Source organism: Glycine soja, chromosome 1 (genome assembly GCF_004193775.1).
Source record: "Glycine soja cultivar W05 chromosome 1, ASM419377v2, whole genome shotgun sequence".
NCBI lineage: Eukaryota > Viridiplantae > Streptophyta > Magnoliopsida > Fabales > Fabaceae > Glycine > Glycine soja.
The window spans coordinates 49,403,278-49,417,808 of NC_041002.1; the positions used below are offsets into that span (position 1 = coordinate 49,403,278).

The following is a 14,531-nucleotide window of genomic DNA, read 5'->3' on the forward strand; positions in this document are numbered from 1 at the left end:
AAGAGTCTAGTTAGATTTTAAATAAGTAACATTTTAAACAATAGAAATGTGAATAAAATAAGAGTTTATATTTCTATTGTTAGTAAAAAGATTTATACTATTAATCCATTAGAAATCATAATATAATAGACATAATTTTTAAGATAATTATTATAAATATTAATACAGTTATCATGTATAATGTTTTTATATTATACATTTTACTATTTTTTTGTAATAACACTTGAGTTTTTAATTAGAAACATTAAAATTTAAAATATTTTATATTTAATTATCGTGCAAAGCATGGTACTGTACTGATGTAATTTGTAGAAGAATTATCATTTCCCTGTGCTTTCTTGTCACGGGAGAGACAACCAACCTATGATGGAATCGCGTTGCCTTTAGACGCTATGTGCATGTGAAGCATTTGCTTTTTTCAAAAACCTTTGAAATTGATACGATTTAGGTATTGAGGCATGTGAACTTGACTATATATATATATATATATATATATATATATATATATATATATATAATGGTACCAAGCTCTCATGTATGAATTTTTCCCCCTAAAAGAAAGTCAAAGGAAGTTGGCCGAATTCTAAATGCTGCACGTTTGTGTCAATGTGAAGTTAGGCAGGTTTAATTTGTGTCGATGTGCATAGGAAATGCTAGCATATGCTAAGTGTTGCAGAGTGCTCAAAGCTTTTTCACTTGGTTGAAAGAGAAATGCCAACACTCTTTTAAATAAATCCTCTATTGATAGAAATTTTTTTGAAACACAAATTTTGGTAAGTCTTACTTTGTATTTAATGAGTCTCTTTTATTTTTATAGTTTTAATAAATTTTATCCAATAGAAAATTGTGTATTAGAAAGAGTGTGTTACTACTTACTAGCACTCCTCAAGATAAAAGACTTTGTAAAAAAATGAGAAAAAAAATAGGATTTAAGTTAATATTTGTTTAATTTCTTTCTGGCAGTGGATCATATTTCTATTTTTACACCTAACAATAATAAATATTTTTTTTTTATAAAACTCATTATTTATTAAAGAATTATTAAAAAAATTGATATTTAAACTATTGTGCAAAAGAAAAGAAAAAAATCTGACCTCCCCTTTCATACATATTTGCATCCGTCCTTGCCACAACTTACTGACAAATTTCTTATGAATATGATACCTTAGTATTTGAGAGCTGAGAGCTTTGATGCAACTATTGGTAAATGCCAATACACTTTCTATGATTTGTGAACTTAAAATAGACAGTAAGAGAAAACATAACATAAGTATAATAACACTAGAAATTTTAGCATGGAATACCTCAAATCCTCAATATATATGATCAATAAGGAAAACCTATAGGACCCATAAACTATACTTAATAACTAAAATGGAAATGCATAAAAAACAATAATAATGTGTTTTCAAATTGCAGATAAAACCCTCACAAATTGCTCTATATTAGTATTCTAACTCACATAATATTTGTACCATGGTGGGTTTTTTTTTTTGACTGAATTGTACCATGGTGTTTTATCTTCACAAAGTACAGCCGATTAAACATCAGAGTAAATTTTGAGGTTAAACGGTAAATGTTTTCAAGTAATAACGCATGGATAAAAAGGTTTTTCCTTGGTTGTACAAATGACTATTGCCCATATTTTATGCCCCTGCACCGAAACATCAAAATTCAAGAAGAGGCACCATATATAATCCCCATGTTCTTCTATCAGTTTTATCCCAAGCACAAGGATAGTACACAGCAAAATGGAGACAAAATGTAGTGGTGGTGGGGTTGCCAATTATATGATATACAGTAGGGCATGCAATTAACATCAAAATCCAACAAGAGGCACCGAAACTTAAGCTTTTTGTTTCTTAGCATAGCAAATGTGTGATGATAGGTATAGGAGCAGCAAAGGCAAGCTACTTTGGTGCCACTTACAAAAGGAAACAAATTAGATACAGCCACTTCATAATCGATCCCCATATTCCTAACAGCTAGCTGCACGCAATAGAATAGATGTTGGCCTTGCTTCCTATAATTTCTACTTAGTGGTCCTTACTAGTTAGGAAATTTTAAGTTTTGTAAAATTCTAGTTAGGAAATTTTATCTAGTACAATTTCTTTTTATTTTTATTTTTTCTAGAAATAAAAATATATAAACTTCAAGAGAATGCTAGTATTTATATTATCAAGATATTTTGTACCGAACATTGCCGACAACTTATACCAAAATAATTATGCATCACTCATTCTCAATCTCAATTTTTTTTATCATCATATTATTATAAAATATTCAATATCAAAATTCTTTTTTGTTAAAAATTATAAACATATATAAAATAAATATTTTTTTAACATAATTTATTTTGTATTCAAAATTAAACTACACCATTAATTAAGTACAATTTGTACCCTGTTGGTTGCAGCTGCTGCTGCATACTAGCTTATACCACACTTTGGTGAATAGTACAATGAGAGTATGGACAAATTAGGAGACAGGAACCCTAAGTGCCGGCGATTTTCATGGAACTGAAATGGGGGAATTAACTGACAATAAGGGCATAGGCCTGCAGGTGCATCTCTAATGTTCATGGCACATAGGCTTTGACAAATGACAACTATCCATACTAATATACCATGTGTTAAGTTTGAATTCTGAACTTTTTTTTAACTGTTTAGATTCATTGCCAGTGTTTTTATATCAGAACAGTAATGATGTTAATTTTTCAAAATTAACATTAGTGTTAATTTCATAACGTCTAGTTCCATTTCTTACACGTGAATCTAGCTTGTTTGTTTAGTTATATATTGAATGGATCCTAAAGTCAAAAACTTGAATCAGGCACGTGAACTTCTTAAAAAAGAAATCCTTGAATTGGTTTGAAACTTCTTAGACAATAACTATTATTTATCAATGTATTCTATAAATTATTTGATGTAAAAATAGTTATAGTTTTTTTTTTTTTACACAGCAAAAGCAAGAATTATTGAAAACAGGTTGGGCTATACCACAAGAATGGGCCTAACACCAAACCGAAACGAACTTAGAAGCATAATGCTATTATGCCAAACATATAGCCCTCCCATGATAATCGTTCCCACAGATTCCTCCCAAATACAAAAGTAGAGTTATAGTTAACTTATTTATTTAGTGACTGACTCAATTTAGCGTATTTAAATATGGTGGTTACATATATTAACATCCGGTTCAATAACTCAATTTAGTGTGAAATGATTTACAATAACTCAAGTATTATATTCAACTAATTGAAAAATATATGCTGAGAGAGATCAAATACTTAATGAATCTTCAAAAAAAAAAAAAAAAGCCAAACATGAAGATGAAGATGTTAATATGTTCAATTGCTCACAAGAACAAATGAACAACACTTACATAGTTACATGCTTGTTTAGGAAGCAAGAACAAGGAAGGAAGCATAGAGAAGAGAGGAAATAAATTAGTTAGTTTTCTTCCTTCTACCATTTGGTACTTTAGTTTTTGTATATTTTTCTCATTTATTAGGGATATTTGTGTCAACCAAATAAAGAAAAAAAGTTTTAACTTTCTTTTTTATCAAATAATTTTAAAAAATTGTCACTTCTTAATTTTTTTTCCTTTGTTTTCAATTACTCCCCTAAACCAGACACATAATTAGTTAAGTAGAGAACGTGAGTGTTGTACATCCTTTAGTATAAAATACTAGTTAAAAATTATTTCCCTATACCAAACACATAATTAGTTCTCATTTTTTTTTCATAATTAATTTAATACACGAATCAATTAAACAAAGTTTCCATCACAAAATAAATTAGTGTTAATTTAGACATTTTTCTAAACTTTATAGAAGGGAGAGTATGATTAGGTAGAAAAGTTAAAATTAAGAATCTTTAAGAGGATTGCATTGTATCCAAACTTGCTCGTCTCAAATGTGCCAATGCTAATGCATACAATTACAAAGTCTTTTTCAATTTCCATTCACCCTTCCAAAATTCATTACAAATGGTAATAAGAAAATAAGAAATGAAAAATCATTAATTGTACCCAAAAATTACCACAAAAATATAAGAGATATTAATACAAAATACAAAGTAAAACAAAAGTACTAAAGCTATAAAATTCCTACAAATTCTACTCATGTTTGAACCACTTCAGAAAAAAAAAGGTTTGAACCACTCAAATGACTTTTTTTTTTACAGAACTCGAATGACTTTGTAATTCACTATAATTATAGCACAAACGCATATTTATCAGTTCATAAAAAAAAAAAGCATATTTATCAGTTAACAATAGAAATTACCTCGTCTAGTAAATACAGACAAGAGAAAAAGGTTTTATGCAAAGACATTTGTCAACATCCCGTATGCATATATAACTTTTGTCACAACAACTTCCTTATTAAAACATACTAACTCAAAATATTTATTTACTAGAAGGATCCACCCATGACCCACCATCCTTTAGCCATGATTAGAGGAATCTCAAGGCAGAGAGGAAGAAAAATATTGTCATCATTGGAACAACCCCAACAAGAACAGTAAAAGTATAGTTTTTCTTACAGAAAATCAGATTATTCCATAGATTTCATTTCTCGATGGAAGGCATGATCTTATTCTTATTTTCCCATTTTTCAATTGAAAATTATATTATTATGTGTCCATGGTAAAAAGGATATATTATATTTTACTAACTTCTAATTTCACATTTTTTCTCATTTATCCTTTAATATCCTTTATCACTGAATTTTGTCATCACAATAGTCTTACTGTATTTTAGTAAAATTGTCTTTTGTTAAAAATACTTATAATATATATAAAGAAAAAGGTAAGAAAATACAAAATATTTAAAATGTTTCTGGCATATGTAAGTTAATATTTTTTTTTCTCAGTAAGTTAATTTTTCTAATTTTAGTTTTCATAAGTTTTATTTATTTGTAGTTCTTATAAGTTTTTATTTTTTAATTTTAATTTCTTTAAATTTTTTTATAATTTTCATAAATTCACACTTACAAGAACCAATGCTGTAAAAATATAAAATTACTGAAATTAAAAATGAATAAAATATCTTATAATGATTAAAACAAAAAAAATACAAATTTATCTAAATTAAAAACTAACAATTTTTTTTACAGGAACCAAATAAAAAAATACAAACAGTTACAAAAAAAATATAATATATTTAAGCGAATAGAAAACTATTGGAAAGTAAAATATGATGTACCCTAAAAAACCAGTACAAAAAGTGCATTTAGCTGTAATAATGCAATAATTAGTGACCCCTGAGTGAACAAGTTCAATTTGAAAATTGAAATGAAAAGCTTGATTATGAAAACATGATTTCCAACTTAAGGATGATATTAATAGATAGGGCTCACAATCCTTGGCCCCCACTTCTACAACTTATTGATCCACAATCTAAACCGTCGAAAGAGAACCGGGCCCCACTTCATTCAACGGCCCAAAATAGTTACTCTCTCTCTCTGCTATTAAACACACACACACACTCTCCATTTCCATTGCTAGATTCTCTCTCCAACTCCAATTAACCTCACTCTCCTTCTTCTCATTCTCTCTCACTCCCTGTACGGTGCCATTGCTCTTTGCTTATGCTCGCCATCGCCATTCACCAAACAACAATGCTATCCCAGGTACGTTAACGTTTCCATTATAGGAACCTGTTCTGTTTCCACTCTCAACACATGTTAGAACCAAAATTAAATTTCCTTCTTTTTTTTTTCTTCCTTAATTTTTAAACTCACCTTTCTTCTTTTGATTGGATCTTCCTCAATCCCACTTTTGTTAATAAAAACGTTTTTTTTAAGCAAATCTTTATGCAGAATCAGGGTATCATCTGCGTGACCCATGTTTTTACTTTTTGGAAGACCATCCTCTCTTACTTTTTGACCATCTCTTCGTAAAGTTGCTATAAGTAACGCCTTTATCTTCACTCCACCCCATTGCTCTTTTAGTATTATTTCCCCCCCTTATGATTAATTAATTATTAATTCTGATTACTTAGTAATTAAGTAATTATGCTCAACGTGCACATGTTCTTTAATTTCTATGATACTTCGGTTAATCCTTGGGGATCAATTGGTTTAGAAGGAGTAGGGGGTGGATATATATACGTAGCCGATGAATCACATAAAAAAGTTCATTTTCATTTTCTTTATTAGCTTAAATTTATTTAAAATACCTGATAAATGACCAAACTTTGTTAACGTTACTGTTGAAATTTTTGTTTTAAATTTCTATCTTAGTTAAAGAATAACATGTCACCTTACACAACATTATCAACAATGGTATCACGGATCACTTTACTGAGATCACTTTACTTATGACACTGACTTAAAATAAAATATATCATTTACTTAAAAGAATGAAAAAATTTATTTGGAATCCAAAAGAAAATGTATTCATTTATCAAAGATCTTAAATATATATATAATTTTTTTTTTCTGCGGGATTCAAACCAGTTCTGTTCGGATCAAAGATATCATTGCTGCTAAATGTGATTTTTGCTTTTATTGAAAGAGGTATATTGTTAGGGTTTAATGCTATGACAGTGTATAACTTTTTTTCTCATATTATTTATATAATATTCTTCCAATATTTTTTTTATCTCGTTTATCACATTAATTATTTTATTCAAATTTTCTTTTACTGTTTACTGTTTTATCTCTTTTGTTGTAAAACAAATTGTGTAAATTCATGGAATAGTATAGCTTTTGCTTTTGAAATTTTGGGATATTATAGTGGAAGTTATTTCAAGCGTGACTTTGGTAGTACGTCAAATTAAATGCTTAGGAATGGTGGGGGTGACATTGGTGGACCCTGGTGTCCTCAGCATGCATTAATCTCGAAATTTTATCAGGTGTGGGCATAATCTGAGTGTTGAAAATGGCTTAGAATAATGTTTTGGTGGCATTGTTGGTGAAGGACTCAGAGTAAGAGTTATTGAAGCCGCAGTGAGTCAGTGATCTTTCGCTCTAGCCTTTGTCCTCAAACACTGACCGTGGAGTAGTGAAGAGGCAAGAAATTGAAGGGGATGTTGATGATGAGAAAAAGACTAGCATGCTGCACAAGGGAAAGGAAATTTAGCATCGATCATGATGAGCAAGAGAGTAAGTTCATACTAGTCAAACAAACACTCTGTTTATGTGCTTTTTTATTTATTATTATTAATTTAAATTGATTAGGCCCAATAAAAGTTTTAAATTTTTTAATGATTACAACTATAAAATTAAGTAATTAACTTTAACAAATACTAATGTTACTTATTTTTGTTAGTGTCTCAACAATTTTATGAGAGCTAAATTTAAAATTGAAATCTATACCTACTTCTCCCTGCTAGTAATCTCAATTTCATTCACTAATGATATCATACTATATTACTATGTTGGATAATAAAAAATCTCTTTATTACTTCTCTCATTTATTCTTGCCATAGTCTCATAAGTCATCGTGGCTGTTAGTTAGGTTTGACATTGAAAAATTAATTCTGAATTCAGAATTGATTTTGGACACATTTTTATATGTTTGATTGAAGAAAAATTTTAAATTGATTATGGGTCTAAATTGAAGTAATTTTGAGTAGTTTCTGTCTTGGATTCAAAATTTTATAATGAATTTTTCTCTTAACTTATTTTATAATAAACCATTCAAATATAAATCATATCACTTCAAAATTAATTTTACAAAATCAACTCCATTCAAAATTAATTTTTGCAACACATCAAATCCAACAACAGGCACTAAATAGCCATCTTGACGAACTTCACTATTTTCACTGCTACAACATGCCTGTTGCATGAATATGGCTATGTGAAAAACATATCAGGTCCATCTCAAAAAGGAAAAATAAATTTCTTTATTAACTAGTTTTGTCAATTCGATTTTCTTGTTTCGACAAATGAATTATCCTGCCGAGTTGAAAGTTTGGGACTTGGGTCTTTAATTGATTAGACTGTAAAAAAATGTGTGTAAACGATATTCAAAAAAAGGAAGTTCTCTTTACGATAAGTTTTTTTGCTGAGTTCTCTTTACGATAAGTATGGCTTGCCATTGGATCTAAGTAAATGCCGATGTTATAAATATTTGACAGAAAAATTTGTAATTATTTGAAGAATTGATAAATTTACATGTTGATTCGTGTAAAAAACAATAATATGACTAACATACAATAAATTTTGTGAAAGGAAACTTCGTATCATAATTTATGATTTATTTCAACGCTGGACAGAAATACCCATTTTCAGAGTAGGTGGTCATTTTCTGGTTGTTATGGTCATGTGTGTGGACCAACGAAGGGAACTTCCACATTTTCAAATTTTGTATGCTGATCAATTATTGCCACGTTCTTGTTTCAAGCCAAACGATAAACAGTAATATTCACTTTTTGAATTTTGAGCATCAATTATTTATTGTTAATCCTGAAATTTTTGGTCAAGCTCAGCACATTGAGCTTTGAAAAAAATCCAATCTTTTCGTAAAATTTATGAGATAAATAGGACTAACAGGTAGTATAAAACTTGACAAAACGAAGGGGACCAACTGATATTCCTACATTGTTGAGCTTTCTCCATCAGTTAATTTTTTTTCCCTTTTTCTACACAAAATTGGTGGAATCCCACAATTTGAACCATCTGCTTTGTTCCATTATTTAAGATGTGACATGGGTCCTGTTTTTGTTTTGAGCAATTGTGACGGTGTTAGAAAAATGGAATGAATAAATAATGTGAAGAAGTTTTGGGGTTTGATAAAATCACAGAAAATTGTGGTGGTTATCTTTGTCAATCTCAAATCTTAAATCTGAATCTGAACACCTTTGACCAACATGTTGGTTGACCATGGGCCTCACAGGGAGTGTTGTTATTAGTGGTAACTACTAGCTGTGCCACTCTTGTTGATAGGTGCTGACAAATTGAAGTAAATAGGTGCAGAGTGGGGATGAACATTGCACCATTTATTGCCCTACTTTGGTCCTCAAAAATCAAAATATAAAATATTTTATCCAACTATTTAGATGTGATTCATTCTTTTGTGGGGATTCTCTTGCATATCTTTTGAGGCATTTTTGTCCTTGGCTTTTCTTTGCCTTTAATTCGATGCTGCTGATGTTCTATCCTGTCATAGCTCATTGCCTCTGAAGCTTTTCTGTTCTGTTCGAATATTTGCCGTGCAAACCCTGGCTCATTTTGGTGAACACTCTCTTCATCCTTTTTCCAGTTTCTTTAAACTTAAAAGTACGTAATTTTAAAATAAATATTTTTCAAAAAAGTATTTATTCAATAATCAAATAAAATTTATTTTTTAAAATAAGTAAAAATTATTTTTTAAAACTAAAATAGTTTAAACAAACACATTAAAAAAAATAAAAAGTTGTCAATTCTTGTTAAAATGAGTATTTTTTTAACAAATAAAGTTTAAGCTAATCGGTCCATAATTCAAGATATGGATACGATATTACATGCAGATAGGAATATAATAAATGCTGAAAAATTATAGGACCCGACGATGAATATAATAATATATAAAATTAATTAAAAATTAACATCAAAATATTATTTTTTTAGATGATAACATCTATTTTAAATCACGAGAGTCCGCGTTTCAAAAATAAGCATAAACCATTGAAAATATGTAAGAAAATTTTTTCTAATTATTATGCACCCATATTGGTGTTATTCAGCTAGAAAATTTAAATACTTGGAGAAATTTTTCTGCTGCTCATGCAGGCCTATTAAACAGGCTTCAGAAATCCGAATTAAAACTTGTCTCAGTTATCTTATTGAATGATTTGCACAGAAAGCTAGGTGAAACATTTTATTCTCAACTCAAGTTGTATTGCCAAACTCCAAAATGGAAAAATAAATAAACAAAAAAAGGTTCGTTGATGACACTTGCATGTGACGATGTTATTATGCTTCGTTATCCATAATATTAATATAGAATTCAGGACAGATTTTTCTGATGGCTATGCCCTTCTCTTAATGTTATCGCCATGTTGGTGCAAGATCTACCATGAATTTTTAAAGACTCATAAGACAATAATATATAGTGGATAAAGCCTAACAATTTCAAAATTTTCTCAGCACTCAACTTCTCATGTGCTTTAAATATTGTTAGGTTATAAACAAATATATGACTTTTTGGCAAAAATAACATATATTCTAGTCAGCGAATATCTTGCAATAGGTCACATTATTTTGCTATGAGGATCTGCAGTTGCAATGATACTTAACCTTGTGACGAAGGCATAAATTTTTTATACAAACTAGGAAGTTAACGTTATCCGTGACAGAGATACGGTGGAATCTCAATTGTTCATTCTCCGTGATACAATTAATTCTTAACCATTAGAGATAGTTTTTATTTATTTATTTATTTAAATCTGGAGGCTTCTTTGAGTATTTATGAATTACATTTTTAGATGTGTCGAGTGGAGCAACTTGAGAATAACAACAGCAAATAATTTATAATTTTATATGTGTGTAGATATGGAAGAACTGAGAAAAAAAAATTGCCTGATTTACTAAAATATTATCACTAAATAGAAGTTATGTACCAGTACCCAAGTGACAATTTATATTTGGGTTTTAATTGTAAACATGCTGTTTATTCATATGCTACTTTTGGATGTTTGCCTGCATTGCTGATTTGTCAAACGGCAGAGGGAATATATTCTTGCATTATTTTGAAAATGACAGACAGACTACATTTTTTCCTCATGATCATTTGGTTACATGTAAAATGTACTATTGTTAAATTTAAGTATAATAACACCTTTTGAAATCATAGTTTTATGAATGTATAATAATGGAATGTTTCAGGGATTATGACATATAATGGCCTTGAGAGTTGCATGCTGAACAACCAGTCTTACGAAGATGAGAGCAGAACAAGTAGAGGAGATGAATGCATAACAGATTCATTTGATGATGACAACTCCAGCTCTTCATCCAGCAAAGATGCTTTTGGATCATTCTCTTCAAAATGCTTGACAATGAAAAGGGATGATAAAGGACTTGAAGAATGGGAACTCTCAGAAAGTCCTCAACATTTTTGTGTCAAAGAGAAGCCTTATGCTATTCAACATTCAGATATAGAAGCCATGAAGGATAAATTTTCAAAGCTTTTGCTAGGTGAAGATGTTACAGGAGGAACTAAGGGCCTCAGTACAGCTTTGGCACTGTCTAATGCCATCACAAACCTAGCAGGTCTGCTCTAACTCCATTTTACAAATTACAACTATCTGGTTTTGGTTCCTTTAAAAATTACAAGTGATGAAGTTTATCACAGAAAAGGAATGACTTGTAATGCTTTTATGTTACTCTTTTAAACCTTATGTACAATGATAAAATTTCACTTGCAAGAGTAAATGACCATTTCTTATTCATTTCTCTTTTTTCTTCTGGTTTTATTTTTAAGGAATCTAAGTACTTAATGATCACATATGCAGTGACGGTTTTTGGTGAGCTGTGGAAATTGGAACCACTATCTGAAGAAAGGAAGAGAAAATGGCAAAGAGAAATGGACTGGTTATTGTCTCCTACCAACTATATGGTCGAGCTAGTTCCTGCTAAGCAAAGCAGTTCCAATGGTGGCATTTTTGAGGTATTTTTCATTTGAGCTTTGATATAAAAGGATGGACTATTTTAAACATCATATTGCAATAAAATAAGAGAGTCATCTTCTTCAAACAGATAATGACCCCAAAAGCTCGTGCAGACATCCATATGAATCTTCCCGCACTTCAGAAGTTGGACTCTATGCTTATTGTATGTCACATTGCGATCTCTTTTTCCCATCAAAATTTGTAACTTTGTTTCAACTGACCTACTAGGCTACTATGTCATTTTTGGTTGACAGGAAACACTAGATTTGATGATGAATACGGAGTTTTGGTATGCAGAGGGAGGAAGCCAGGCAGAAGGGAGGAGGGACACAAATTCACAGCATAGCAAAAGATGGTGGCTTCCATCACCCCAAGTACCAAAAACTGGTCTTTCTGATACTGAAAGGAAAAGGTTGCTTCATCAGGGTAGGGTGGTACGGCAAGTATTCAAGGCTGCCAAAGCTATCAATGAAAGTGTGTTGCTTGAAATGCCCGTGCCATCTATTATTAAAGATGCACTTGCAAAGGTGATAATTTTGTAATGTTGAATAACTTCATTCAATTAAAACTATGTACATTTTATGATTTTATCCTGAGCAACTTCAATGTAGTTAAGGCATTTAATTGTTGACACTGAATATGAGCTTGAGCTCTTGAACAAGAAAATTGCATCTTTTGATAACTTGACCGTGAGGAACTTTTCATTCTCAGCTTAAGAACTTTACAGAAATCATATTCATAAGGTACACTTTGATAAATTAAATTGTGATCTTCATTGCATCATTACTAAATCAGTAAATCTGTTTCTATGTTGCAGTCTGGAAAGGCAAACCTTGGACAGGAATTGCACAAGGTTTTGATGGCTGAATCAAGCTCTGGAGAAGACATGCTTAAATATCTCAACTTGAAATCTGAACATCTTGTCCTTGAGACTGTTAATAGACTGGAAGCTGCTATATTCTCATGGAAAGAGAGAATTGCAGAACAAGTTAGTGGCAAATCCCCTGTTCGATCCTCATGGTCGCCTTTTGTGAAGGATCCTATGTCAGAGGTTGATAAACTGGAGTTATTATTGGACCGTGCAGAAACACTACTACAGCTTATTAAAATCAGATATCCAAACCTTCCTCAAACTTTTCTGGATGCTACCAAAGTTCAGTATGGCAAGGTGAGTTTTATTGTAATGTATTTCACTAATTATTCTGACTGGAGAAGACACACTAATGGCCTGTCTGATTCCCTTTTCAGTTTTTGGTTTTAAAAACTGTTTTTTAAAACAATTACATACTATCCAGCTATTACTTTCTTGTCTAAAATCTATTATGTTTTGAAAATTGTTTCCAAAACAAGTATTTAAAAAAAAAAAAAACAGAAATAGCTTAGGGATGTTTTCTCATCATCTTCTGTTTTCATCTTGTTCAAACTCTCTCAATTCCACACTCTTTCCCGTGCCTTCAACCACCCTCCACCAACTATTTCAACAACCTTATTTAGTTGTATTTTGAAAATTAAACAGGTTTCAAAAATAGAAATCAAAGTGTCAAACATACCGTAAATCTCTTTGTTTTTGGTTTTATCTGCTTCATTTACCCTCCTGCCTACCCCCAAAAAGCTCAAAAATCCAATTCGTCGAGGCATAAAAATCTGTCATTATTAAAGTAGTGAGATTTCTGGCATACATTCAGTGGTAACGTGGTTTCTTTCGTTTCTGTAGGATATTGGACATTCCATTTTGGAAGCATATTCCAGAGTTCTTGGAAATTTAGCCTTCAGCATAGTGTCTAGAATAGGAGATGTATTGCAGGAGGATTCTTTAAGCAATCCTAATTCACCTGTGTCGATAAATTGCTCTCCTGAGATAAATCTCTCTCAAACTTGGGTGGTCGGTTCACATATCAGGCAGTCCTTACTTGATAAGATCAACAAGGCAGATGGACAATATTGTGATTCTAGCTGCTATACTTCTGATTTAGAACTTTCTTCTATCGATACAAAATCCAGTTCTGTAATAGTTACACCAAACAGGAGTACTGTCTGGTGCATTAGTAGAGAGGCTTGTAAAAGTGTGTCTCCTCAAAATTCTCCTTAGTTTATTAGCTTTTGTTTGGCCACTTTTGTAAATGTTATTGTTATTACTACATGGCATGCTTAGTAAGAAAAGAAGCAAACTGATAGGTTTGCCTTCCATTATATTTTGGTTGCTTTTATAACTAACTATACACAATCTTAATCATATATTGTGGTTTAACTAATCATACATCAATATGTGAGGGATATTTCTCTCACTTGCATACATTATTTCACAAATCTCAACGGTGGAGATGTGAGAAATTGAGTTATGAACCTGGTGTTTAAATTTTCTTACAATCCAACTATTAACGAATCTCGGATCATAATTTTACTAGGATATGTTTGAGTGTATGCGGGAACAAGAGAGGATTTTCGGAGAAGGGAAGGGAAAATAAAATTGAAAGGATGAGAGATTGTAAGGATGTAATATCTGCTAGGATATTCTAACCTATTATTTATTCTATTTTTTATATTATTTTATAAAAAAAGAATTATATTTTATTCCCTATCAAATAAATAAATAAAACATTTTTTTATTTTATAAGAACATATATTTATTTTATTTACCTTAAAATTATTATTTTAATTAATAAAACTATTTCATCTTATTTATTTAATTATAAAAATCTCATTATTTTTTTTAAACTATTTTTATTTTCCAATAAAATTATTTTTAATTTATTTTATGAAAAATAAAGTATTATATTATCTCTAAAGACAATGAATTGCATACTTCAACCCAAACTTTTTTAAACTCTCTTCTATTAATTTTTTCCTTTGTATTAATTGATTGTTATAAGCATTGTAAGTGTTATGATTTGATGTGAAATACTACTATTATTTATATTTTCTGTTTT

The 14,531-nt window shown here is 30.3% G+C and overlaps 1 protein-coding gene across 2 annotated transcripts; it reads left to right on the forward strand.

The window, feature by feature from the left end:
- Positions 1 to 5,508: 5,508 nt before the first annotated feature.
- On the forward strand, positions 5,509 to 13,839 carry LOC114418567 (rop guanine nucleotide exchange factor 14-like). 2 transcript variants are annotated; one of them, XM_028383993.1, is made up of 8 exons: positions 5,509 to 5,635; positions 6,862 to 7,111; positions 10,820 to 11,206; positions 11,449 to 11,603; positions 11,693 to 11,767; positions 11,859 to 12,131; positions 12,422 to 12,772; positions 13,319 to 13,839. In XM_028383993.1, the coding sequence occupies exons 2-8, from the start codon at positions 7,036 to 7,038 to the stop codon at positions 13,691 to 13,693; spliced, it is 1,692 nt and encodes a 563-aa protein (XP_028239794.1). In that variant the 5' UTR covers positions 5,509 to 5,635; positions 6,862 to 7,035; the 3' UTR covers positions 13,694 to 13,839. The 2 variants fall into 2 exon arrangements, with proteins under 2 accessions (XP_028239794.1, XP_028239801.1); XM_028384000.1 differs by having other exon boundaries at positions 6,927 to 7,111.
- Positions 13,840 to 14,531: the final 692 nt, after the last annotated feature.